Source organism: Rana temporaria, chromosome 10, assembly GCF_905171775.1.
Source record: "Rana temporaria chromosome 10, aRanTem1.1, whole genome shotgun sequence".
In the NCBI taxonomy this organism is placed as follows: Eukaryota; Metazoa; Chordata; class Amphibia; order Anura; family Ranidae; genus Rana; species Rana temporaria.
This window is the reverse complement of record NC_053498.1, coordinates 10195011-10221640: the sequence shown is the minus strand read 5'-3', so window position 1 is coordinate 10221640 and position 26630 is coordinate 10195011. Positions and strand designations below refer to the sequence as shown.

The following is a 26630-nucleotide window of genomic DNA, read 5'->3' as shown; positions in this document are numbered from 1 at the left end:
TTATTACTACTACTACTAATAATAACGATGATAATGATAATAATAATAATAATAATAATAATAATAATAATCATTATTATTATTATTAGTATTATTGCAACAGCAATAATATTTTTACAGTATTTATTTATAAATAATATTGATGTTATTATTTATATTTTTAATAAGCATAATAATACTAATAATAATCCTACAAATGTTAAATCGGGTTATACATTATTATTATTATTATTATTATTATTATTATTGATATTACTACTACTACTAATAATAATAATAATAATAATAATAATAATAATATTACACTATGAGGCCTACTCATAGGTGGTACAGATAATATTTGTATCTGGCTGTTCTCTCTCCTCCTCTGAGCTATTTTCCTCCTTTACTTTGTACCTTGTTCTTTTATAATTAATATTGGGGAACTATTCTTTAAAATTGTTAATAATTTATTGGCCCATAATCTTACATGCTGTCACTCTTGTCTTGCAGCTCCCTCTTGTGTCTAAATAGAAAAATTACATCACATGACAGGTTTTTTTTCGATTGGCTACTATAAATGACATCAATACTTTACTAAATACTTGACACTAGTTACCCTTTCTCCATGTAGGGGGGAAACACAAAGTTACCAACAGTTTTCCTAAACAGCGCGTTAAAAAGTTGCAAAACTGTAACATTTTTCGTAAAACAAATTCTTGTCCCCATTATAGGAGCCATATTGTCGGCGCTATTAACTTTTACCTCAAACTAAAATAATATTCTGGAAAATGGCCGCCGTCGTCGCTCACAGAAACGACATCCAGTAGAGCATGAATCCGCGCTCTTGTGATTGACGTCACCAGAGGGAAGAGCTTCGGGCGAGAGGCGTGGAGCCCTTGACGAGCCGCAAACTACGTTTCCCGGCATCCCACGGGCGGCCAACCTAACTAAATGAGCGCTGACTCGTGGCGCAAGGCCTGCTGGGAGTGTAGTTTTTTTAGCAAGTGGACGGTGAATGAGCGTGTTGGTGAGTCACATGAAATAAGGAGATCAAAAAGAAGAAGCTAAAAGGTGAGGAAATGGGATTTATAGTAGAGAGGACACAGCAGGGGGGGCATGTTTACCTGTATCCCTGTGATATGGGGGTGCTGTGTGGTTTAAAGCATGTGCACAGTGAAGGTTTGTACTTGTTTGGCTGTAACTGGTGTCCAGGAAGAGTCACGACCACTGATCTGAATTATCTGAACCGTTTTAGGACAATATTTAGTATTTTAGATATAATATAAAGAAGATCAGACATAATCATTGTGTAACACTACTAAATTCTCCCTCTCTCCCCCCCTCTCTCTCTCTCTCTCTCTCTCTCCCTTTCCCTCTCTCTCCCTCTCTCCCTCTCTCTCTCTCTTCCCCCCCCCCTCTCTGTCTCTCTCTGTCTCCTGTCTCTCTGTGTGTGTGTGTGTCTCTCTCTGTCTCTCCCCATTTTAAACCCCCGACCCACCCGTCGTCCTGCACCAAGTCATCCTGCTCACAGCGCCATTTGTTAACGGCTTCTCTACTTGCATTTCTTACACACATGATTAAATCTGCATTCGTTTGCTAGAAAATGACTTAGAACCTCCCTAAATATTCTACAGTTTCTGATAGCGGAGGCCCTGGAGAATAAAATGGTGGATGTTGCATTTTTTTTTATTAATTTTTTTTTATGTTGTACGATATTTACGCAGGCGTTTGTCAAATGCAAATGTTCAGGGAAAAATGAATAAACTTTTTAGTTAATTTTAGTGTACACAAACGCAATTTAATGACAAATTTTTGGGGTAAAATATTAAAAGACGAGGCTGCGTCGAGTAAATAGATACCAAACGTGTCAAGATTTAAAAAATTGGGCACGCTGGCGAAAACAGCAACGCACTTCTGTACCCTACATTTCCCATAGGTGATGTTTTTGAAAGCCCCTTCGCCAGGGCTCAACAAACCCCTGGTTGCCATGGTGACCAGAAGTTTTGTCCTGGCGCCTGGGCTGCTGCCCGAATGTTCCCCATGCTGCTGCCCCCCCTGCTATGTATCACCTGGGCTCTGCTTGCCCATCTGCGGTCCCGGGACTGGCATAGTGGGTGCCTCCGTGTAGAGTAACGGGGGGACATCCACTCTCCTCTTCTTCTAGTTGTTGATCGGAAGTGACGTTTCCCCGGCCATTAAAGAGGAGTTCCATCTAAAAGTGGAAGCTTTGCTTATCTGGGGGGTTTGAAGTGCTTGGTAGTAACCCCCCCCCTTTTTTTGTTTTTTTGAGCACATAGTGGACAAAAAGTTCCCTATGTGGTTATTTTTATATATATATATATATATATATATATATATATATATATATATATATATATAATATTTTTTTTTTTTTTGTTGGTGATAATTTCTCTTTAATGAGACATCAGGGGGTCTAAAAGACCCCTGATGTCTCACCTGTCCTCCAATGAAGCTAATTAAAGGCAGATTACACTCATTCCTTTTTTCTTCCCCGGGCCGTCACTCCCGAGTCATTAGCAGAAAGGGGAGATTAGAGAATTGACATTCACTGATTTCCTTTCCCTCTACCCAGCGACACCTACCATGACAGTCTCAGACCTACTAATGGGCGTGCTGAGGCCGCTAAACATGGCAGGGGCACATACTAGGGAGTGTGGAAGCGACTCGATGTCTGCCCATGCGCCGGTTTGCTTCCATCTACTAGCCGACAATCGACTTCTCCTTCTCCCTTTCCCTTCTTCTCCTTCTCCCTTTCCCTTCTTCTCCTTCTCCCTTTCCCTTCTTCTCCTTCTCCCTTTCCCTTCTTCTCCTTCTCCCTTTCCCTTCTTCTCCTTCTCCCTTTCCCTTCTTCTCCTTCTCCCTTTCCCTTCTTCTCCTTCTCCCTTTCCCTCCTTCTCCCTTTCCCTTCTTCTCCTTCTCCCTTTCCCTTCTTCTCCTTCTCCCTTTCCCTTCTTCTCCCTTCTCCCTTTCCCTTCTTCTCCCTTCTTCTCCCTTCTCCCTTTCCCTTCTTCTCCCTTCTCCTTCTCCCTTTCCCTTCTTCTCCCTTCTCCTTCTCCCTTTCCCTTCTTCTCCCTTCTCCTTCTCCCTTTCCCTTCTTCTCCCTTCTCCTTCTCCCTTTCCCTTCTTCTCCCTTCTCCTTCTCCCTTTCCCTTCTTCTCCCTTCTCCTTCTCCATTTCCCTTCTTCTCCCTTCTCCTTCTCCATTTCCCTTCTTCTCCCTTCTCCTTCTCCATTTCCCTTCTTCTCCCTTCTCCTTCTCCATTTCCCTTCTTCTCCCTTCTCCTTCTCCATTTCCCTTCTTCTCCCTTCTCCTTCTCCCTTTCCCTTCTTCTCCCTTCTCCTTCTCCCTTTCCCTTCTTCTCCCTTCTCCTTCTCCCTTTCCCTTCTTCTCCCTTCTCCTTCTCCCTTTCCCTTCTTCTCCCTTCTCCTTCTTCTCCCTTTCCCTTCTTCTCCCTTCTCCTTCTCCCTTTCCCTTCTTCTCCCTTCTCCTTCTTCTCCCTTTCCCTTCTTCTCCCTTCTCCTTCTTCTCCCTTTCCCTTCTTCTCCCTTCTCCCCTTCCCTTCTTCTCCCTTCTCCCTTTCCCTTCTTCTCCCTTCTCCCTTCTCCCTTTCCCTTCTTCTCCCTTCTCCCTTTCCCTTCTTCTCCCTTCTCCCTTTCCCTTCATCTCCCTTCTCCCTTTCCCTTCTTCTCCCTTCTCCCTTTCCCTTCTTCTCCCTTCTCCCTTTCCCTTCTCCTCCTTCTCCCTTCTTCTCCTTCTCCCTTCTTCTCCTCCTCCCTTCTTCTCCCTTCTTCTCCCTTCTTCTCCCTTCTTCTCCCTTCTTCTCCCTTCTTCTCCCTTCTTCTCCCTTCTTCTCCCTTCTTCTCCCTTCTTCTCCCTTCTTCACCGCCATTGTACATGTGCAGATGCACCCTTGGACTCTTATCACATGCAAAAAGAAAGGGACATTTTTAGACATTCCTGGCCCTGTAACCAAAACAGGAAGTGGAAGGTATCGCCAGAATTGGTGACCCCCCCCCCCCATTGAAAATGTTTCACATCTATTCCTGTTCAGATGGTAACCCAAAATCTGGAATTCTTTTGCTAATAGTAAACAGGACTAGAAGAGCGGCATCAGCCTCTTACAATCCCTGTACAGCAGAGCTCAGAGTGGGAAGAGAGAAGAAGCACAAGGAGCCAGTTAAGGCTAGGGGCACGCTGATGGGAGGAGTGAACGATAAGCGCATCTCCTTTTTTATTTTCCAATCACAGGAAGGGGCGGGTCCAGGATGATCCACACAGTGAAAAGATTGCCTCTCTGTTGCTCTGCTGTCCCCTCCTATCGGCATGCCTGGCTCATTGTGTTGGTGCTCCCTCCCCCGGATGTGTATCTTCAGTAATTTAAATCTTTTTGAGTTATTCTAAAAAAAGTTCTGTGTTTTTCATGTCTTCCAGAATAGAGGGGTTGAGTTCTCCTTCCTTGAACCCAACGCTGTCTGGTGGTACGTCTCTTTTTCCGAGGCGGAGGAGCTCTTGTGACGGAGGAGGAGGGGCTTTCTGAGACAGACGTGAGTGTGTCCTACCTTGTGGGGGATCCTTTATTGCTTCCTATCTGCCATGTCCTTCCCCATCTACCAGGTGAAGAAAGAGGAACCGGAAGAAGAAGAGCCCACCCACACCTCTGCCCGCCTCCCCCAAATAGTCAGTGTCGTGTCAGCCTCAGCAGCAGTGGCCTCCTTTGAGCACCATAGAAGTACCGGAAATCCATCTGCCGGCGATAATGTGCCGCTTTCCAAAGCTCCCGCTGCTGAAAAGGAAAGTACTCCGGTTTCATCGTTTGCTTCGCCTGCCTGGTACTATTTCGGCGTTCCCGGCGGGTCCTCCAACCTTCAACGTGAGCCCATCGTCTACTGCATGCTGTGCCAGGTCCAGGTGAAGAGAGGGACAGTCCCGGGCAAGCTGGGCACCACTTGTCTCTATACCCACCTCGAAAGACGCCACAACTTGAGCCGGGAGGAAGTGTTTGACGCGGCAGCGGCCGTTGGCTATTGCGGCCCAATTATTACACCTACTCTTCCAGCTACACCTGCCGCTCAAACGCCTGCGCTTACAACTACACCTGCCTCTCAAACGCCTACAACGACGCCCTCCATCCAGACCTGGGAGTGCAGCAGCGATGGCAGCGGACTCATCCTTGTTCCGGTCAAGAGGTCCGGCGCGCCCCCCGCTGAGCAAAGCGAAGGCAGTGGAGCGCCCAAACGTCTTGCCCCCATGGCTCCAGCCACCAGCTCCGAAATTCCTGAGCTCGCCAAATGTCAGACTACCACAGCTCCCGCAACGTCCTCCGAACCCACCAAGACCCCCAATGTGGCCAGACGTCGGCTTACAGCCGCCGCCCCCCCTGTGACTTCCTCTGGGCCACCCGCAACACCCGACCTGAGCAAATGCCAGGCGTTGACTGCTCCCGCCACATCGTCTGGCCCATCCAAAAGCTCAGATCTCTCCCCAAGGCCTTCCCACTCAGGACGTAGGCAGCAATCTAGTGGTCAGGGCAGGGTCCTGTCCTCTTCGTACCGCCAGGCGCTACGCGACCGCCTGCTCAGCAGCGTCCACATGTACTGCGAGGTGTGCCACACTCTGATACTGTCGGGGGAGAGGAGCCAGAGCGCACGGGACCTGGAGCTGGAGACCCACTTCTCCTCTCAACACCCTCATATGTTCAACCGCCTGAAACGCGGGGCTGCTAGGGATGCACGCCTGGGGGGTCTGGGCCCTTCTTCTGTGGTTCCCTCTGGAAAATGTTCCCCTTCCCCTGGTACTCAATCTGAAACTTTTTCCTCTTCCTCTGGTTCTTGTTGAGGCTCAATTATGTACTGATATATGCAGGAAGCCCTTCCGGTCAGTTCTTTTTAAGCCTCATACACGCGATCGGATTTTCCGAAGAAAATTGTGTGATGACAGGCTGTTGGCAGAAAATCCGACCGCTTGTATGCTCCATCGGACAATTGTCCGAATTTTCCCCCAACAAATGTGGGATAGCATGCTTTCAAATTTTCCGCCAACAAATGTGTGTTGTCGGATTATCCGGACAAAACTCCAAAGTACAAACGGCAAGCTCAGAAGCAATGCTCCCCATAACACCACATTAGCAGAAGTTGCCCAAAGGGTGGCTCTAAAGAGCTGAAAAAACATGTAGTTTTGTGTTTGTTGGCCGACAATTCTATGCTCTTTGTATGCAAGACAAGTTCATGGCCAACGCAAAAGTCCTACGGGAAAATCCAATCGTGTGTATGAGGCTTTACACTTGCTGTTTTTGAGGTTGCTGACTCTGGCTGCCTTGGCATTAGTGAGTCATGTGACCATGTGCTGCCATGCTGATTATTTTAACAGCCTTGCTGTTATGGTCAAACTCTGTGCCATTCTTACTGGCAAAGCTCCCAAACTTCTGGGTAGTGTCAGAGCTTGCCACCACCCCCATGCCCCCCTATGTTCCTATTGCCTCATTTGTTATGGGCTACCTTACTGCCCAATAGGAATGTGCGGAAGGCTGGAATGGGATGGGCAAGCATTTGTCACTCTTCTAAAGTGCTGAAGCTTTGTCTGTCTGGAATGGCTGGGGGATTGGACGGTTATAGAAAGGGTTAGGCTGACACTTTTGAAGGTGCTTGCACCTAGGACCTGCAGAAGGTTATTTTTATTCTTACTTTTGACAGTCTTTTTAATAGCCTGGGGCCAGGCTAGAAACATTCAAGTATTTACATGTTCTTATTGAACCATACAGGAGCTTTAAAACAAGCCCTCATTGACCTCTGTAGCTGCAGGCACTTTGGAGCAGTACATCCTCAAAGCACAAGCATTGAAGTCTTTCCCAGCAGCTCTGCTCACTCATCTTCCCTTTCCCAATAGTGACTGAGCTCAGTTACAGTGAGGGGGGGGGGGGGGAGTATTTGATCCCCCACAAATTTTGTACATTTGCCCACTGACAAATGGATACCCATCCACAATCCATTTTCAATGCCCTTGCTGAAGGAAGGAGGTTCTCATCCAAGATTTGACGGTGCATGGCCCCGTCCATCGTCCCTTTGATGCAGTGAAGTTGTCCTGTCTCCTTAGCAGAAAAACACCCCCAAAGCATAATGTTTCCACCTCCATGTCTGACGGTGGGGGGGACGGTGTTCTTTGGGTCAGAGGCAGCATTCCTCCTCCAAACGCGGCAAGTTGAGTTGATGCCAAGGAGCTCGATTTTGGTCTCATCTGACCACAACACTTTCACCCAGTTCTCCTCTGAATCATTCAGATGTTAATTAGCAGACTTGAGCCGGGCTGTACCTGTGATTTAGTGAGTAGGGGGACCTTGCGGACGCTGCAGGATTTCGGTCCTTCATGGCGTAGGGTGTTATCAATTGTTTTGGTGCTTATGGGTCCATCTGCCTTGATCATTGACAAGAATATCCTGTGTAGTTCTGGGCTGATTCCTCACCATTCTCACGATCATTAAAACTCAGCAGGGGATCAAATACTTTTCCCCTCACTGTACCCCTTCCCCTCCCCCCCTTCATTCTAGCATTAAAGGAGCTTCAAAAAAAGTTCTCAGTGATCTCTGTAGCTGCAGGCACTCTGGAGCAGTTCATCCTCATATCCACAGGACAATTATTGTACTTGTTCCCAGCAGCTTTTCTCACCCATCTCCCTCCTCCCAGTAGTGGCTGAGCTCAGCTACCCCTTCTGGCGTTAAAGGAGCTTCAAAACAAGCCCTCAATGACCTCTGTAGCTGCAGGAACTTTGGAGCAATTCCATCCTCAAAGCTTACAGCACAAGCATTGAAGCCGTTCCCAGCAGCTCTGCTTACCCATTTGCCCCCCTGCCCAGCAGTGATTGAGCTCAGCTACCCCCCCCCCTTTTTTTTTTCCCTTCTTCTAGCAATGTCTTGGCTATTTGGTTGACCTTGTGTCCCCTTGTATAGCTTCTGTTTCTGCTCTGTAGTGGAAGCTCATTTGTTTAATTACTGCTATGAGGGGGAACTGAGCAGCTGAATCAATTCTGGGAGGTGGGAGCTCAGATGCTTCCCCCCCCCCTTTTTAGTAGTGACCTAGCAATTCAGTTGACCTGCTCTTGCTGTACATTTTACAAAAAGGGTTAAAAGCCTTAAAAGTTGGTTGGTCCTACTGGGAGGGGGAGGTTGAGCTACTCAGTCAAAGTTGGGAGAGCTGAGCTAACGAGTCACTCCTGGGAATAGGAAGTAGGGTGAGGAGGAGGGAGCAGGGAAAGCTGGGCTGTTAAATCACTGCTGGTTGGGGCAGAGCAAGGTGAGCTGAGCTAATGAAACACTCCTGGAATGGGGAGTGGCGTTGGCTGAGCTGTTAAATCATGGCTAGGAGGAGGGAGCGGCGGGAGGAGGAGCTGCAAAATGAACGCAGGGAATGTAGAGCAGGGTGAGCTGAGCTACTGAATCGTGGCTTGTGGAAAAGAGGTACTGAATTATAGCAGGGAAGGGGAACCGAGGATCTGAGCTGCTGGATCACAGCTGGGGGGGGGACATGGGAGAACTTGGCTAATGAGTCCCTCCTAGAATGGAGAGTAGGGTGAGCTGAGCTGCTGAATCGTGGCTTGTGGAAAAGAGGTACTGAATTATAGCAGGGAAGGGGAACCGAGGATCTGAGCTGCTTGATCACAGCTGGGGGAGGGACATGGGAGAACTTGGCTAATGAGTCCCTCCTAGAATGGAGAGTAGAGTGAGTTGAGCTGCTAAATGACTGCTGGGAGTAGGGTGAGCTTAAAAAAGCAAAATTGCGGCTGGAAGGAGGCAACTGAGCTGTTGAATCATGGTGGGAGGAAAGGGAGATGCTGAGCCAGCAGGGTATGGGAAATGGGTGGGCTTAACTGCTAAAACGCATATGGGAGCAGGGTGAGTTAATGAATCCCTCCTGGGAATGGGGAGTAGGGTGAGCTGAGCTTCTAATTTGCTGCTGGGAATGGGAAGCAAGGTGAGCGGAGCTACTGAATTATGACAGGGAAGAGGAATGAGGAGGAGGAGCTGAGCTGCTGAGATAATTATTAAAACTTCAAGGCTTCTGCTGTAATCTTTGAGGATGAATTGCTCTACAGTGCCTTCAGCTACAGGGGTTAGGAATGAGAGAGAGCTAAGCCGCCATGACAAATACTTCTATAACTTGAAGGCTTCTGCTATGATCTTTGAGGATTGAATAGCTCTACAGTGCCTTCAGCTACAGAGGCCAGGAATGGCTTGCTTTTAAAGCTCCTCCAATGAGCGGAGCTGCTGATTTAAGGCAGGGAAGAGGAATGAGGAGGAGCTGAGCTGCTGAGACATTATTATTATTATTATTATTATTATTAAAACTTGAGGGCTTCTGCTATGATCTTTGAGGACGAATTGCTCTACAGTGCCTTCAGCTACAGAGGTCAGGCATGAGGGAGATCTGAGCCGCCAAGACAATTCCTTATATAACTTCAGGGCTTCTGCTATGATTTTGAGGATGAATTACTCTACAGTGCCTTCAGCTACAGAGGTCAGGAATGGCTTGCTTTAAAGCTCATCCAATGCTTATTACGAATATGTAAAATACTTGAATGTCCATAGCCTGGCCCACAGGTTCACTTTTTTTTAACCTAGTCTACTATGGTAGCTCCTAAATGCTCTTATCACAGGTTCCCTTTTAGTGATGTTATTATACATATATTGGTTCTTTTCTGTGAAAAAGACTCACAGTTTCTTCTCTAAAGTTATCTCTGGTCTGTAAAAAGTTTGAAATCCAATGGATCCTTATAGGAATCTTGAAAGTATGATCGTGTTTCGTTTTTTTTTTTCCTGTTAATAATTTAAAGCTTTAAAGAGCAGGCAACCTTGTTGGTGGCTTTGGAGATAGTTTTGACACCTGCCAGGTTTATACTGCTGTATGTGACGGACGGATACCTACTCCCCGCGGGCGAGACAGACCAACTTGGCTCTTCAAACGAGCTACAGCTGTCAGTGACTTCTCACATGTGCCTATTATACCTGATGAAGTCTTAAATGGCGAAACGCATCAGCTGGCGCTTGGGGACATTCATCACTCAGGTTCATGAACGTTGCTGCAGTGGCGGTTGATTGCTCTTCTTTTATGAGAGAGATCTTTATACATAGATGGTAATAAACTATTTAAACTTTTTTTTTATTTTTATTTTTTTCTGGATGATTATTCCGCTTTCCCCGGGATGTTCACTTAATGGCTTCATCATATTGCGTGTAATTGATGAAAGAGAATGTGTAATTTTTTTGTTTTTTTGTAAATATCTATTTTATGTTCAGGTTTTAAATAAAAAGTAAAAATATATTTTCACCTCCTAAATAAGAACTGTTGCATTTGAATATTTTGTATATACCATTCCTGCCCACAGGTGGGGCTTTAGGCTTATTTCAGGTGCTTGCCAGGCTCTTCTTAGCTGCTCTGCTGTTGTTCGATGAGGTCGTATGGAAATTTTAATGAAAGTCTAAATGCATGCTAGGCTCTCCCTTTAGAAAACTACTTGTAAAGCTGCACTCGGAGGATAAAGATGTCATTAAGGGCTTATTCAGACCGGTACGGAGTCCCGTCCTCCTATCTGCTGCTCCTGCATCCACCTCAGAGCTGCCCATAGAAGTGGATGCAGATGCTGCACAGACACAGTTGCAGGTTAAAATTTTGACGTGCAACTGTGTCCATGCAGCCGCTGCATCTGCCTTCACTTCTATAGGCTGCCTGCACACAGCTCTGAGGAGCAAGCAGCAAAAAGTAGCTCTGGACACGGAGGATGGAACTCGGCACCCTTCTAAATGAGCCCTAGCTGTTAACAGTAGTGAAGACTTGACTAAAGAAGGAACTTCACCTCCTCCCAATTAGTCACTGATTGCATATTAGAGCAGCCAAGGCTAAGAGGTACCCAGAAGCTCAGCAGTGTATGTAACTTCACCAGGAGGAGCAGGGCTTTGCTTCCTCATGTTACAGCCAAGTGACTAGTGGAATAATGATCAAGAAGAGGCATGAAAACTGTGGAGGTAACACCGATCTACACACTGGTTGAAGTAGCAGGGAGATCCTTGCACTGCAGGTCCTCGGTTACAGTTTTCTCTCCAGCAAGGAGAACAATGAGCAGTACAGTTGAAATTCCATTCTATATCTCGCAAGACTAGCTTTCACAGGCAGCCTTAAATGATCTTGCACTTCAGATGTACAGCTATGAGGATACGGATCACAAGTTTCGAGTCAAGGGGAGGGCTCTTTCATTTATTTTTTCAGGAGGAATTCAAGACAAAGCGTAATATTTGCACAAGGTACAGCTTGGGCAAAAGTAACATTTGTGTATGTTCCTATAAGAAAGCAAATGTCCACTTTTGGAGTGATTGATGGGCATGTCTGGGTTCTTGCATGTTGTCTCTGATCTCCTCCTTTCAAGGCAAACATCCCAAAATGTAGGCCTTACTGGTTACATCCCATCCTTTACTATTAGCCCAGGGGTCGACAATATCCGGGCGCCAGGTCGCAATTGCGACAAGAAATTGTGACCTGGCGCCTGCCGGTAATTGAGGCCGCGAATCCGCGTCCTCGATTACCGGCCGCAGCGATTGCGCGGTGGGGGCGCACAGAGGCACAGGATCCTGTGTCTCCGTGCGCCATCGCGGCGGGCCCGTGAAGGCCGGTAATTGAGGCCGCGACTTTGCGGCCTTGTGAAGTCCCAAGCTCTTCCTTCTGTGAGCTGGCGTCATCTGGTGGTGGCTGTTGGCATTACAAGTTAAACAGCAATTCTAATGTGTGTCATTTTTCACTGCCATCTCCTTCCCTCTAATTGGAACCCCCAAACATTATATATATTTTTTATTCTAACACCCTAGAGCATGGGTCTTCAAACTTTGGCCCTCCAGTTGTTCAGGAACTACAATTCCCATCATGCCTAGTCATGTCTGTGAGTTACAATGCCTCATGGGATGTGTAGTTCTACAACAGCTGGAGGGCCGTAGTTTGAGGATCCCTGCCCTAGAGAATAAAATGGCGATCGTTGCAATACTTTCTGTCACGCCGTATTTGCGCAGCGGTCTTGCAAGCGCACTTTTTTGGGAAAAAATTACACTTTTTTTAATTAAAAAATAAGACCACAGTAAAGTTATCCCAATTTTTTTAATATTGTGAAAGATAATGTTACGCCGAGTAAATTGATACCCAACATGTCGCGCTTCAAAATTGCGTCCGCTCGTGGAATGCCGACAAACCTTTACCCTTTAAAATCTCCATAGGCGACGTTTAAAAAAATCTACAGGTTGCATGTTTTGAGTTACAGAGGAGGTCTAGGGCTATTATTATTGCTCTCGCTCTAACGATCGCGGCGATACCTCACATGTGTGGTTTGAATACCGTTTACATATGCGGGCGCTACTCACGTATGTGTTCGCTTCTGCGCGCAAGCTCGTCGGGACGGGGAGTGTTTTCTGGCTCCTAACTTTTTTTAGCTGGCTCCTAGATTCCAAGCAAATTTGTCAAACCCTCTATTAGCCCATTACAATTACGGGTGGCATAGATAATGTATGGGGCATGAAGCGGGAAGGGGCAAACAAGTCAGCAATCGGGAAGTTTTGGGCTTGGTTTTGCTTCTCCTGGGGTATTGCAAAAATGGTCATGGTCATTTGTATGGGCACATGAAGGTGTCGATTATTCATAGAAGGTAATGCTTTCCTGACTTTTCACATGGGTATACTCTAAGGTAGTATCTCCTCCAGTTTGGGACATTTAAAGCGAACGGAACTTCACCATAAAGTGTTGGTATCTGGTAACCATAGATCAGGGGTGGACTGACCCATTGGGCACGGACCGAGGGCCTGTATCACTAGGGAGCCCGTGAGAGCCTCTGCATTTGCAATACATGATGCATCTAGCAGGGTCAGGATTCAGGACGTGGCTGTGATAATACCTCTCACAGCGCGCTGCTCCTTGCAGGCTCCTCCTTCTCTCCCGTCCACCCCAGGTGCTTGTATATGACATCACCTGGGACAGAAGAGAGGAGGGGCCGGTGGGGAGCAGCGCGCTGTGAGAGGTCTTCATGCATTGGATGAGGCACTTTTCTTTTTGCTGGAGGTACCATGGCCGCCATCGCAGGGGTGGGAGTGGGCGGCGCGGCAGACAGTACAGGTGTAGGGGGCCCGGGCTACAATAGGACTGCAGGAGGCCCCGTGATAGTCTCCCGGTCCTCCCATGTCCTCTCCCCCCCACAGTGTCCTCCACTTAACGACCTTAACGATGTGCCCCATGCCCTGCTGTGTACTGCCTGATGTGACCTACTGTGTGCCCTGTGATATGCTCTACTGTGTTCCCCATGCCCTGTGATGTGCTGTGTGCCCTGCTGTGTACTGCCTAATGTGCCCTGTGACCCATGGATGTTCCGTACGGTGTGCCCTGTGATGTGACCTACTGTGTGTCCCATGCCCTGGGATGTGCCCTGCCTTGTACTCCCTGATGTGCCCTGTGCTTTGCTATTTACCCTACTGTTTGCCCCATGCCCTGTGATGTGCCCTGCTGTGTCCCGCCAAATGTGCCCTATTTCCAATGATGTGCCCTACTACGTGCCACATGCCCTGTGATGTGCTGCATTCCCAGCTGTGTACCTCCTGATGTACCCCATGATGTGCCTGCTGTGTACCCTATGTGCCACATGCCCTGTGATGTGCTGCATTCCCAGCTGTGTACCTCCTGATGTGCCCCGTTGTGTACCCCATGATGTGCCTGCTGTGTTCCCTATGTGCCACATGCCCTGTGATATGCTGCATTTCCTGCTGTGTACCTCATGATGTGCCCCATGCCCTGCTGTGTACCCCCTGATGTTCCCTGTGATGCACCATGCTGTGCTCAATGTGCCCTGCTGTGTACAACATGATAAACCCTGCTGTGTACCACCTGATGCGTCCTGTGATGTGCTCCATGCCCTCTGCCCCATGCCCTGTGATGTGCCTGTGCCCTGCTGTGTTCCCCCATGATTTATGTATGTATGGCTTTGTGTAGGTGTGGCTGGGGACACGGAGGGGGGGGGGGCCATGATCTTCTATTGCTCGGGATCCCCATGAGTTGTCAGTCCGCCCCTGCCATAGATTATGAGTTTAACAATCATACTCTTCATATTATTATTATTATTATTATTATTATTTGGGTTGTTCTTCCTAAAGAGACCTTGTTGCCCTCCAATCATTTCAACAACAGTCTTCCTATACGATTTTATGGCCATTTAAAGATCTTTACCTGTAAAAGCCTCTCTTGTGTAGACATCCAAAAAGAGCGCTGCTGGGTGTCACCATCTTGGATTTGATCCTAGCCCCCTCTGGGAAGCTCTCTCCCGAGTGGGTTAAAACGTGAAAACAAGCTCTCACCCGAGTGGGTTACCTTGCGGGCGCACTCCCATGTGATTCACTCGGCGGACAAGGTGAAAAAACACGAAGGTTTACAACCACTTTAATAATTGTTTGCTTTGAATATTGTGTATACCATTTCCTGTCAGCAGGTGGGGCTGTAGGCTTATTTCAGGTGCTTACCAGGCTGCTTTAAGCTGCTCTGCTGTGCTTTACACAGCCAGTGAATGTGTTTACAGGGTAGAGAAAAGTGATGATCCAATTGTTTTGCCGCTGTCTAATGATGGGCTGGGGGCGGATCTTGGACCTGGCTGTGTTGGTGTAGGTTGCAGGGAAGTCTAGGACCTGGCAGGGGTGCTTGGAACACAAGTCTGTCTGAACAGTACTGAAAACTGTTCAGCAGGTAAAGCAATTCAGTAAACTGTTTGTTTGCGCAGGGTTCAGCTTTAAACATCTTGCATTCGGTCGGGCACAACCACCTTTTTTTAACATGCTTCCCTTTTCTATTACAGACCAGCCAACCATGCCTGTGAATTGCAGCAGCTGTGAAACTCAGCGCGCTGTTCTGCGCAGACCGAAGACCGGCCACTCCGTCTGCAAAGAATGTTTCTTCCAAGCCTTCGAGGAGGAGATCCACCACACCATTGTGTCTGCCAAGCTCTTCCAGCCGGGGGAGAAAGTCGGCATCGGTGCCTCTGGCGGGAAGGACTCCACGGTGCTTGCCCACGTCATGAAGGTTCTGAACGAGCGCTATAACTACGGTCTGGAGCTCATCCTGGTGTCCGTAGATGAAGGCATCTCGGGATACAGAGACGACTCGCTGGAGACGGTGAAGAGAAACCAGCAGCAATACGAGCTGCCGCTGAAGATCGTGTCCTACCAGGAGCTGTACGGGTGGACCATGGACCAGATCGTCAAGCAAGTGGGGCTTAAGAACAACTGTACGTTTTGTGGCGTGTTCAGGAGACAAGCGTTGGACCGCGGGGGCATGATGTTGGGCGTTGATAAGATCTGCACAGGTAACCTTTTGGTTCCGATGTTGATATACCGCTTTTGTATCCTTTTACTAGCGTTCCAAAATGTTGACCTCTTTTTCTCAGGGCCATCTATTCAGAAGCAGAACTCAACTCTCTTGCAAACTACATTTCCCTCCACAGCAACCCTTCTCAACCAAGGTTCTGAGGAACAGTAGGGTTCCTTCAAAGGATGCTAGGGAGTTCCTAGAGCAGTGGCTTTTGTCCTCCCATTCGATGGTGCCTTCAAAGTTTCAGGTCCATTGCCACTTGGCAGAGCCAGTACTATGACATCCATGGTCTGTAAGGATGGCCTTCTAACCTACACTGTAAGGGGGGCATGCTCCCCACTGACCACCAATATAAGGGGCATTTTCTTAACTGCCCCCAATGCATTTTTGGCAGGCGTTCTCTGAGTCCTATTTTTTTTTTTTTTTTTTAACCACTTAAGCCCCGGACCAATATGCAGCCTAAAGACCCAAGGTGTTTTTACAGTTCGGGACTGCGTCGCTTTAACAGACAATTGCGCGGTCGTGCGACGTGGCTCCCAAACAAAATTGGCGTCCTTTTTCCCCCACAAATAGAGCTTTCTTTTGGTGGTATTTGATCACATCTGCGGTTTTTAGTTTTTGCGCTATAAACAAAAATAGAGCGACAATTTTGAAAAAAAAGCAATATTTTTTACTTTTTGCTGTAATAAATATCCCCCAAAAACATATATAAAAACATTTTTTTTCCTCAGTTTAGGCCGACACGTATTCTTCTACCTATTTTTAGTAAAAAAAATCGCAATAAGCGTTTATCGATTGGTTTGCGCAAAATTTATAGTGTTTACAAAATAGGGGATAGTTTTATTGCATTTTTATTATTTTTTTTTTTTTACTACTAATGGCGGCGATCAGCAATTTTTTTCGTGACTGCGACATTATGGCGGACACTTCGGACAATTTTGACACATTTTTGGGACCATTGTCATTTTCACAGCAAAAAATGCATTTAAATTGCATTCTTTATTGTGAAAATGACAGTTGCAGTTTGGGAGTTAACCACAGGTGGCGCTGTAGGAGTTAGGGTTCACCTAGTATGTGTTTACAACTGTTTGGGGGTGTGGCTGTAGGAATGACGTCATCGATCGTGTCTTCCCTATAAAGGGAATGACGCGATCGATGCGCCGCCATAGTGAAGGACGGGGAAGCCGTGTTTACACACGGCTCTCCCCGTTCTTCAGCTCCGGGGAGCGATCGCGACGGAGCGGCTATAAACAAATAGCCGCGCCGTGGTCCCGGATCGCTCCCCGAGCGGACCCGACCTCCGCATGTAGCGGGGGGGGTCCCGATCGGACCCCCCCCCGCTAATAGGCGAGGACGTACGTGTACGCCCATGTGCCTGTACGTGCCATATTCGGGGTCGGGAACTGGTTAAAGGATCCTTTTCTGAATTGGTTCAGAAAGGCTGCTTGATAGGGTGGCTACAATGGGCCTCCAGTAGGGTTGCACAGATGCCAGTATTGGTGCCGATACTAAGCATTTGCATAAGTACTCGTGCAAATGCTCCAATACCCGAAACTAGAGGTGCACCGAAATTGAAATTTCAGAACCGAAACAAAACCGAAATAAAAATAAATGTCAGGCCGAAACTGAGACCGAAAATGACTTTTCTTCTTTTTTAAATAATTGTATGTTAAAACATACACTCACTGTGCCCACAATTGCCGCCTCACTGTGCCCACAATTGCCGCCTCACTGTGCCCACAATTGGCGCCTCACTGTGCCCCCAACTGCCGCTTTTTTTATTTTTTATTATTACTTTATCACTTTTTTTTGTAGCTTGTTGTTTTACTTTTATTTTTGTATAATTTTCTTATTTTTAATATTTTCTTATTCTTTAATTTTTCATTACTTATTTTATTAATTTAATTATTTCATTTTTTGTTTTTTTACACTTAAAGTGGAGTTCCACCCATAAATATAACATTACATCAGTAGTTTTAAAAAAAAATGTCATTAGTCCTTTAAGAATTTTTTTTTTTTTTTTTTTAGATGCCTTCAAAGTGTTGTTGCTAGGCAGAATTAGTTAATCTTCCCACTTCCTGCACCTAGGTGCTTATGCTTCCTAACCTACACCGCACAGACTCCTGGGATTGTAGTGGGTGTAACTTTCCAGGAGTCTGTGCACTCCCCAGTCTCGAAGAATCATGTGACTTGGACAGCACAGGTGCTGAAACCTGATCTGACACTGCTTGTGCAGCACTGAGCATGTGCGAGATCTGCAAGGCTGAAATCCAGGAAGTCATACAGTCTGGCTTCATGATGCCCACACTTAAGATGGCCCCAGTCAATTTCTATTTTATAAAGTGTCTAAATGCTGTAACAACCTAACAAAACGGACCTTAGTTTACAGACTAACTTTACTAGAATACATTAAGCTTGTGTATTACAGGGGTATTTATATTTAAAAAGTGAAATTGTGGCCGGAACTCCGCTTTAACTTTATTGCTATCACACGGGAGAAAATAATTCCCTGTGTGATAGCAATTGGAGGTGACAGGTTCTCTTTATTAACCCTGTCACCTCAGGAGTGGATTGGCGTCAGGGACCGTAGCCAAACTAGGCAGCTGGGGGGGAGGAGGAGGGGGGCGGGGGACAAAGTCCTGAAGATTTAGCCAGCCGGAGGGAGGTATGTGATGTGGGGGGTGGCGGGGGACAGAGTCCCGAAGATATAGCCAGTAGGAGGGAGGCATGTGATGTGGGGGGACGGATGGCTGCTAGAAAAGAAAGAAACTCACCGCCGCTTGTATGCTGAAACTGTCTCCGCTCTGCTCGCACACACCCCCGCCTCCTCCTAACCCCACACATCTCAGCATTAGACCGGCATTCTGTTTTTCATAGCGTGGTTAGGAGCAGGCGGGGCTGTGTGCGAGCATAGCGGAGACAATTTCAGTGTGTGTTTTACTGCTCTGCAGCCACTATTCATTATCGGCAATTTTAAAGCTGTTTCGGCATGTCCCAAAAAACAGCTGTTTTCGGCCGATATGTATCAGCCACCGATATATGGGTGCATCCCTACCCGAAAACCTTTGTGGTGAGGTTTGAGCCAAAATAAATGGGCTCAAATTGCACTGCAAAGAATTGCATGTGATTTGAACAGGAATGCAGTGCAATTCCTCCACCGCTCCTGTGTGAACCCAGGCTTGACATAGTAACTTCAGCCTGGCTTCACACAGGACTGGTGCAGGAAACTGCATGTGATATGGACAGGAATTGCACTGTGTTTCCTGTTCAAATTGCATGCGATTATTTTCAGTGCGATTTGAGCCCATTCATTTTCGATGTGCTCAAACCGCACAGCAAAGGTATCGGTACTTGCTGGCAAAAAACTGGGATCGGCGCAACCTTGGTCTCCAGGTAGTTTAGCCATCCTATAGAGACACTTTTCTGAGCCTGCCTGGGGCCCCCAGCATGCATTCTCCCGGCTGGGACTACAGGCGCACGTAAACATGCTTAAGGTACAGACCGCCTCCTCAGTAACTGGATAGTTTCTCCGCCCATGTGCCTTTTTAGACTGAAAGTGGAAAAATCTGATAAATTTAATTGGGAAAAAAATTGTATTATTTGAAATTGCATTTTTCTTCTTCTTTTTTTTTTTTTTTTTTTTTTTCTGCTGATCTTCGGGAATCGAAGGGAGGAGGAGCCAGTAGAATGTTTTAGGAGAGTGCATGCACTGTAAGGGAACCGTGCAATGGATCATGGGACGTGGTTATCCCTATTTCAAATAGTAATAATAATCCAGTGTGCGGTAGAGCTGCACGATTAATTGCGGAGAGAATCGCAATCTCGATTCTCCCCACGGGATGACCCGCGATTCTTCAATGTCACCGCCGGTTACACGTAACCAGCGTGGAACGCAAATGGCGCCGATATCGGAAACCGACGTCAGCAGCCTGCGCCGCTGGATGGATGCCTGGGCTTCTCTCACAGTTCTGTGGTGTGTATCCATGCGCCACCCAGTGGTTGCCGGCAGTACTGCTTCTGATGTATTAATCTTTCTCACAGTTCTGTACAACTGTGTGTATCCATGCGCCACCCAATGGTTGCTGGCGGTACTGCTTCTGATGTATAAAAGAGACCAGTGATAGGTCTATGTTAAAGACCATATAACTCCTATGAAAAAAGCAGAATCAAAGTTTGATTCTGCTTTTTTTCATAGGAGTTATATGGTCTTTAACATTATAGACATATCACTGGTCTGTTTTTTATATATTCATATTTTCAGATAAATCACAGGTTTATTAATTTATTTGGGGGGGGTTCTGACATTCAGTTTTTGAGAATCGTGATCTTTAGTCTAAGCAAAAGAATCGTGATTCTCATTTTGACCAGAATTGTGCAGCTATAGTGTGCGGAAGTTCAGCCAGTTGGCGCTCTTTACCTTTTTACAGCTGCCTGAAAATACATTGAGGGGGTAACTTCTCAAAATTGGAGCAGCCAGATTATTGTGCAACTGTCTATGGCAACCAATCAACTTCTATCTTTCATTTTCAAAGCTTAACTGAACGAGCTGAAGATAGAAGTTGATTGGTTGTCATTCACATCTGCTCCAGATTATTTCTATTCCAGTTTTGATACATTTTCCTCAGTAGTCTTGGCCCTTAAAAGTGGACCTTTTACCTTAAAGTGTTACTAAACCCAGGAGCCTGCAGTCAGTATATCTGGTCTCCCACAGAATATGGTTCTCGTCTCTTTTATACTCAGTTGTGACATGGCGCTACTTGTATATCAAGACATCGCTTGTATATCAAGTCAAAATTTAGCAAACATTTTTGCTTGTCTTGCAAAACACTCTCAAACCAAGGTTTTACCTTTATAAGGATAAGAGTATGTGATCCACCCAGTGCAGGTTACTGTTGAGCCTCGTGGTTTGAAAAAGGTGCAGTTGGCTCCGAAACATGTAGCTGCCCGCTCCACCTTGCGCCCTTCCTGGTGTAACATTACTTGCTCTCTTACACAGTCCATGTGCTCCAGGATTTCCAGCTTTGTTTCTGTTGTCCTACACAGCTCCTGAAAGTAACACCTGGCTCCTGAGGATGCGCACTGAAGCTCAACCGCAAGCCACACTGGGTGGATTACATCTCTTATCCTTATGTACCACGTGAATTGACACTTGTGTCTTTTCCTATACACTGCACTTAATTAATGCCCTCCGCTGTTTCCTTTATAAATTGGGAGCAACAGCTGTGTGCAACCGCTGCATCCTAACCGACCTGAATGCCAGTTCACGGAACACTTGTGCATTCCTGTGCGGGAAAACACGGCCCTCAAAGGGGTGCATGTTATAGAATGCCCATGTGAATGAGGCCTGACCTGAAATAGTGCGATCTGTTAATGTTTTTGCTTATGTGACATGTCATGATGTCTCCTGTGCTTCCAACTACAGGTCATAACGCCGATGACATCGCCGAAACGGTGCTCATGAACTTCCTCCGGGGGGACATTGCCAGACTGCGACGGTGCACCGCCATCACCACGGGCAGCGAGGGCGCAATCCCACGCTGCAAGCCTCTGAAGTACGCCTACGAGAAGGAGATTGTGCTTTACGCCTACTTTAAGAAGCTTGACTACTTCTCCACTGAGTGCATCTATTCCCCTAACGCTTACCGCGGCCATGCCCGGGCTTTCCTGAAGGACTTGGAGGCCCTGAGGCCCAGCGCCATCATGGACATCATCCACTCTGGGGAAAATTTATCGGTGAAAGAGGACGTCAGGATGCCCGTCCAGGGTACCTGCGCCCGCTGCGGGTACATCTCCAGCCAGGGACTATGTAAGGCCTGTGTACTGCTGGAAGGCTTGAATCGAGGCCTACCCAAGCTGGGCATCGGCAAACACCACAAACTTCACCATAAGCTCCTGGCACAGGAACCGCTGAGTGAGGCGGAGACCAGAAAGCTGAAATCTATAGACTTCTAATATTAGAGGAGTGGGTAGGCCTCTCTAACTGGCCACCAGGAATTAAGGAGAATCTTCACACAAAGTAATAAAGATCTGATAGAGGTTCTAACCCTTCCCCCACAAAATGCTTTGTTTTTTAGGTTAGAGGGGTTTACTTTTAACTTCCTGTCCCGGAAATAAAAGGCAAACTTCCTGTCCTGATTGGAGAGGTTTCACTTCCTGTCCCGGAAAGAGAAGGCAAACTTCCTGTCCTGATTGGAGAGGTTTCACTTCCTGTCCCGAAAACAGAAGGAAAACTTCCTGTCCTGATTTTAGGTTTCACTTCCTGTCCCAGTGACACCCTATCATGTTTTGGCACACAAGGTGTCAAAGGACACTTAGAGGACTCCTCCTCCCCAATGGGAGGGCAATAAAAATGTGGTTTTAACATTTGGCTCCGCAATGTTCATTAACACAACATGACAGTTTCACTTTAAAGGGGTAACATTGGGCAACATTAAAATTGACAGACATGGCATGAGCAAAGGATTTTATGTTTTCTGAGCCCTCCCCCCTCACCGTAACAGTTTTATTACCTGGTGATCCTGCCAGTAGCTTCACTTTTGTTCCACTTCCAATATCAGACCAAGCTGTCCAGAATAAAAAAAAAAGACAGTTACAGGAGTTTGGACAAATCGTATAACACTGCTGGTGGTGCTTACAATGATCAGTTTGGATTCTTATAGCTTTAACCAGTGTTGGTCAACTTATTGTACTATACCTCTTTAGCTCCAGAAGGTTTACCCCCCCCCCCTAAATGACCAGGCCATTTTTTTGATATGGCACTGCGTTACTTTTAACTGACAATATCGCGGTCGTGCGACTCTTTACAGACATGTAGCTAGATTCACAGTGGAACCTGTCCTGTTATACCGCAGTATGGTCTTGGCCACCTGCAGCTCAGTTTCTTGGCAATCTTCTTATAGCCTAGGCCAGTGTTTCTCAACTCCAGTCCTCAAGGCGCCCCAACAGGTCATGTTTTCAGGCTTTCCATTATTTTGCACAGGTGATTTTATCAGTTTCACTGCCTTAGTAACTACCACAGCCGTTTCAACTGAGGGAAATCCTGAAAACATGACCTGTTGGTGCTCCTTGAGGACTGGAGTTGAGAAACACTGGCCTAGGCCATCTTTATGTAGAGCAACAATAATTTTTTTTCAGATCCTCAGAGAGTTCTTTGCCATGAGGTGCCATGTTGTACTTCCAGTGACCAGTATGAGAGGGTGAGAGCGATAACACCATATTTAACACACCTGCTCCACATTTACACCTGAGACCTTGTAACACTAATGAGTCGCATGACACCGGGGAGGGAAATGGCCAATTGGGCCCAAGTTGGACATTTCCACGTAGGGGTGTACTCACTTTTGTTGCCAGCGGTTTAGACATTAATGGCTGTGTGTTGAGTTATTTTGAGGTGACAGAAAATTTACACTGTTATACAAGCTGTACACTCACTACACAACATTATAGCCAAGTGTAATTTCTTCAGTGTTGTCACATGAAAAGATAGAAGAAAGTATTCACACAAATGTGAGGGGTGTACTCACTTTTGTGAGATACTGTATATGGAAGCCGTAAGGATGGAGGAGGAGAAACCAGCAGCCCAGAAGTCAAGGACACTGTATGACACAACGGAGTTTGCTCTTCGCATAAGCGCTCAAATGTAGTAAGGGGGCTTATGAATGCATCCGGGGAAGCGATTCAAAAAAGTGAGCCAACTGTATCTGATAGAGGTGCAAAGGCCTCGTCCTCCACAATTTGTCAGCCATCGACTATACACAATAAAGTGCCTCATCTGCCAGAGACCCGCAGATCCTGAAATACATAATTTTTTTTTAACACTATAGCATCTTTAGTTTACAAACAAACATTTATCAAATCATGTCTCCAGAAAAGGAGAGAGTAGAGGACTTTTCTGTGCCTGATCAGCAGCCTATGCAATCTAATCTCTCCGCCAGTTGTGAATCACTCTTTAGAAATCTGCTACATTTACATGAAGATATTCAATTCCTTTTATTACTACTGGGAACATGTAAAATCACTACAAATAAAAGGTCAGCAGTAGCAAATAAACTGGCGTTGAAATGGTTATGCGGTGATGGGAGAGATGTACCGCTTGGCGTGGCTACAGCATTCTCCGCGCTTCAAAAAAAGCGTATTGATGACATTCGCCACGCTCTGTGCTTGGTAAATAACAATGGTCGGGGCAGCCAGAGGGCTGAAATGTCCTGCCCCTCCCAGGATTATGGCTGCATCTTGTATTTTGGGTTTGTGACTCATTTTGCTGCGCGCTGAAAAACCACTACACCACAACTACTGCGACCACAACATACAGGGATATACAAGGGAATACTGACCTATAATCACACACATAGGTTTTTTTCGACCTCACCTACTATGTAACTAATGTATAGGCTTCCAGATGATCTCAAGCGGGACCGCCCCCAGAAAAAAAATGAATATAAAAAAAAAATATATATATACACTATATTGCCAAAAGTATTGTGACACCTGCCTTTACACGCACATGAACTTTAATGGCATCCCAGTCTTAGTCCGTAGGGTTCAATATTGAGTTGGCTCCGCCCTTTGCAGCTACAACAGCTTCAACTCTTCTGGGAAGGCCGTCCACAAGGTTTAGGAGTGTGTCTATGGGAATGTTTGACCATTCTTCCAGAAGTGCATTGTGTGAGGTCAAGCACTGATGTTGGATGAGAAGTCCTGGCTCGCAGTCTCCACTGTAATTCATCCAAAAAGTGTTCTATCGGTTTGAGGTCAGGATTCTGTTCAGGCCAGTCAAGTTCCTCCACCTCAAACTTGCTCATCTATGTCTTTATGGACCTTGCTTTGTGCACTGGTCCGAATCATTTGGCGGAGGGGGGATTATGATGTGGGGTTGTTTTCACGGGTTGGACTTGGCCCCTTAGTTCTAGTGAAGGGAACTGTTAAGGCGTCAGCATACCTAGACATTTTGGACAATTTCATGCTCCCAACTTTGTGTGAACAGTTTGGGGATGGCCCCTTCCTGTTCCAACATAGCTGCACACCAGTGCACAAAGCAAGGTCCCAAAGGTGTTCTATTGGGTTGAGACAGGGCTGTCTTAATGAGAGGGCACACCTGGGCACTGCCCAGAGGCCCCATCTGCATGGGGGGCCCCTGCCCTTTCCCCAAAGCAGATGGTCCTTGACCCCTGGCTGCCCCTCAAATCCCAGATATTCCCCCAGCCCTCTGACCTCTTTACACCCTAGATATCCCCCCAGCACTCTGACTTTTCTACACCCTAGATATCCCCCCAGCACTCTGACCCCTCTGCACCCTAGATATCCCACCAGCACTCTGACCCCTCTACACCCCAGATATCCCCCCAGCACTCTGACCCCTCTACACCCCAGATATCCCCCCGGCACTCTGACCCCTCTACACCCTAGCTATCCCCCCAGCACTCTGACCCCTCTAGACCCTAGATATCCCACCAGCACTCTGACCCCTCTACACCCTAGATATCCCCCAGCACTCTGACCCCTCTATACCCCAGATATCCCCCCAGCACTCTGACCCCTCTATACCCCAGATATCCCCCCAGCACTCTGACCCCTCTACACCCCAGATATCCCCCCAGCACTCTGACCCCTCTACACCCCAGATATCCCCCAGCACTCTGACCCCTCTACATCCCAGACATCCCCCCAGCACTCTGACCCCTCTACACCCTAGATATCTCCCCAGCACTCTGACCCCTCTACATCCTAGATATCCCCCCAGCACTCTGACCCGTCTACACCCCAGATATCTCCTACCTTCTTGATTTCTATTTACCCGCACTGTCTCCATTGAAGGGGCCCCAGAGCATTACTTTGCCCAGGGGCCCATGATGCTATTAAGATGGCCCTGGGTTGAGGTCAAGACTCTGTTCAGGCCAGTCAAGTTCCTCCACCATAAACTCGCTCATCCATGTCTTTATTGACCTTGCTTTGTGCACTGGTCCAAATTATTTGGTGGAGGGGGTATTAAAGTGGAGTTCCACCCATAAATATAACATTACATCAGTAGTTTTAAAAAAATGTCATTAGTCCTTTAAGAATTTTTTTTTTTTTTTAGATGCCTTCAAAGTGTTGTTGCTAGGCAGAATAGTTAATCTTCCCACTTCCTGCACCTAGGTGCTTAAGCTTCCTAACCTACACTGCATAGACTCCTGGGAATGTAGTGGGTGTAACTTTCCAGGAGTCTGTGCACTCCCCAGTCTCGAAGAATCATGTGACTTGGACAGTACAGGTGCTGAAACCTGATCTGAAACCTATTACACTGCTTGTGCAGCACTGAGCCTGTGCGAGATCTGCAAGGCTGAAATCCAGGAAGTCATACAGTCTGGCTTCATGATGCCCACACTTAAGATGGCCCCAGTCAATTTCTATTTTATAAAGTGTCTAAATGCTGTAACAACCTAACAAATTGTATATATTTAAAAAGTGAAATTGTGGCCGGAACTCCACTTTAAGGTGTGGGGTTGTCTTTCAGGGGTTGGGTATGGCCCCTTACTTCCAGTGAATACATACCAAGACATTTTGGACAATTTCATGCTCCCAGCTTTGTGGGAACAGTTTGGGGACGGCCCCTTCCTGTTCCAACATGACTGCGCACCAGAGCACAAAGCAAGGTCCATAAAGACACGAAAGAGCGTGTTTGGGGTGGAGGAACTTGACTGGCCTGCAAAGACTCCTGACCTCAACCCCATAGAACACTTTTGGGATGAATTAGAGTGGAGACTGTGAGCCAGGCCTTCTCATCCACATCAGTGCCTGACCTCACAAATGAGCTTCTGGAAGAATGGTCAAACATTCCCATAGACACACTCCTGAACCAAAGAAGGCAAAATATAACTTCAATTTTGGTGCCATTTTCTTGAAGATAGCTTCAGCTTTAACACTGAACTTTCTGATTGGTGTGTTGGTCCTCTTGTGACTGGTTCTCTTTAACTTGCATCTTTTTTTCATCCCAATAGTTGAACTGAATATAAATAAATATTGTCTTATATTTCATGCCAGGCCTCCCTGAGCTCCAACTTAAATACATTTTAATCTTTTTTTCTCTGTGTGATTCATGACTGAGCAAATCTACCTGTAACACGGTCATATCTCGATGGCAAGACCATGAAGACCTGGAGGTTGGAGATGGCCAATGGCAGCCCAGGGGGCGGTAATAGATGTCATACCGGCACACTGCTAAATGGTGTTGACCTTTGTTAAATCCCTTGTGTACACACAGGTGGGATTAGGAGTCTTCGGTGAACT

General features: G+C 46.7%; 1 protein-coding gene across 2 annotated transcripts; it reads left to right on the top strand.

The window, feature by feature from the left end:
* The first annotated feature begins 791 nt into the window (after positions 1–791).
* CTU1 (cytosolic thiouridylase subunit 1) lies at positions 792–21726 on the top strand. Of its 2 annotated transcripts, XM_040327183.1 has the most exons (4): positions 795–1053; positions 4435–4547; positions 14854–15360; positions 20788–21726. In XM_040327183.1, the coding sequence occupies exons 3-4, from the start codon at positions 14865–14867 to the stop codon at positions 21315–21317; spliced, it is 1026 nt and encodes a 341-aa protein (XP_040183117.1). In that variant the 5' UTR covers positions 795–1053; positions 4435–4547; positions 14854–14864; the 3' UTR covers positions 21318–21726. The 2 variants fall into 2 exon arrangements, with proteins under 2 accessions (XP_040183118.1, XP_040183117.1); XM_040327184.1 differs by lacking the exon at positions 4435–4547 and having other exon boundaries at positions 792–1053.
* The last annotated feature ends 4904 nt before the right edge of the window (positions 21727–26630 follow it).

Coding starts and splice junctions, on each gene's coding strand:
- CTU1 (XM_040327184.1), top strand. CDS start 14,865: ATGCCTGTGAATTGCAGCAGCTGTGAAACTCAGCGCGCTGTTCTGCGC. Junction 15,361..20,787: donor CGTTGATAAGATCTGCACAG/GTAACCTTTTGG, acceptor TTCCAACTACAG/GTCATAACGCCGATGACATC.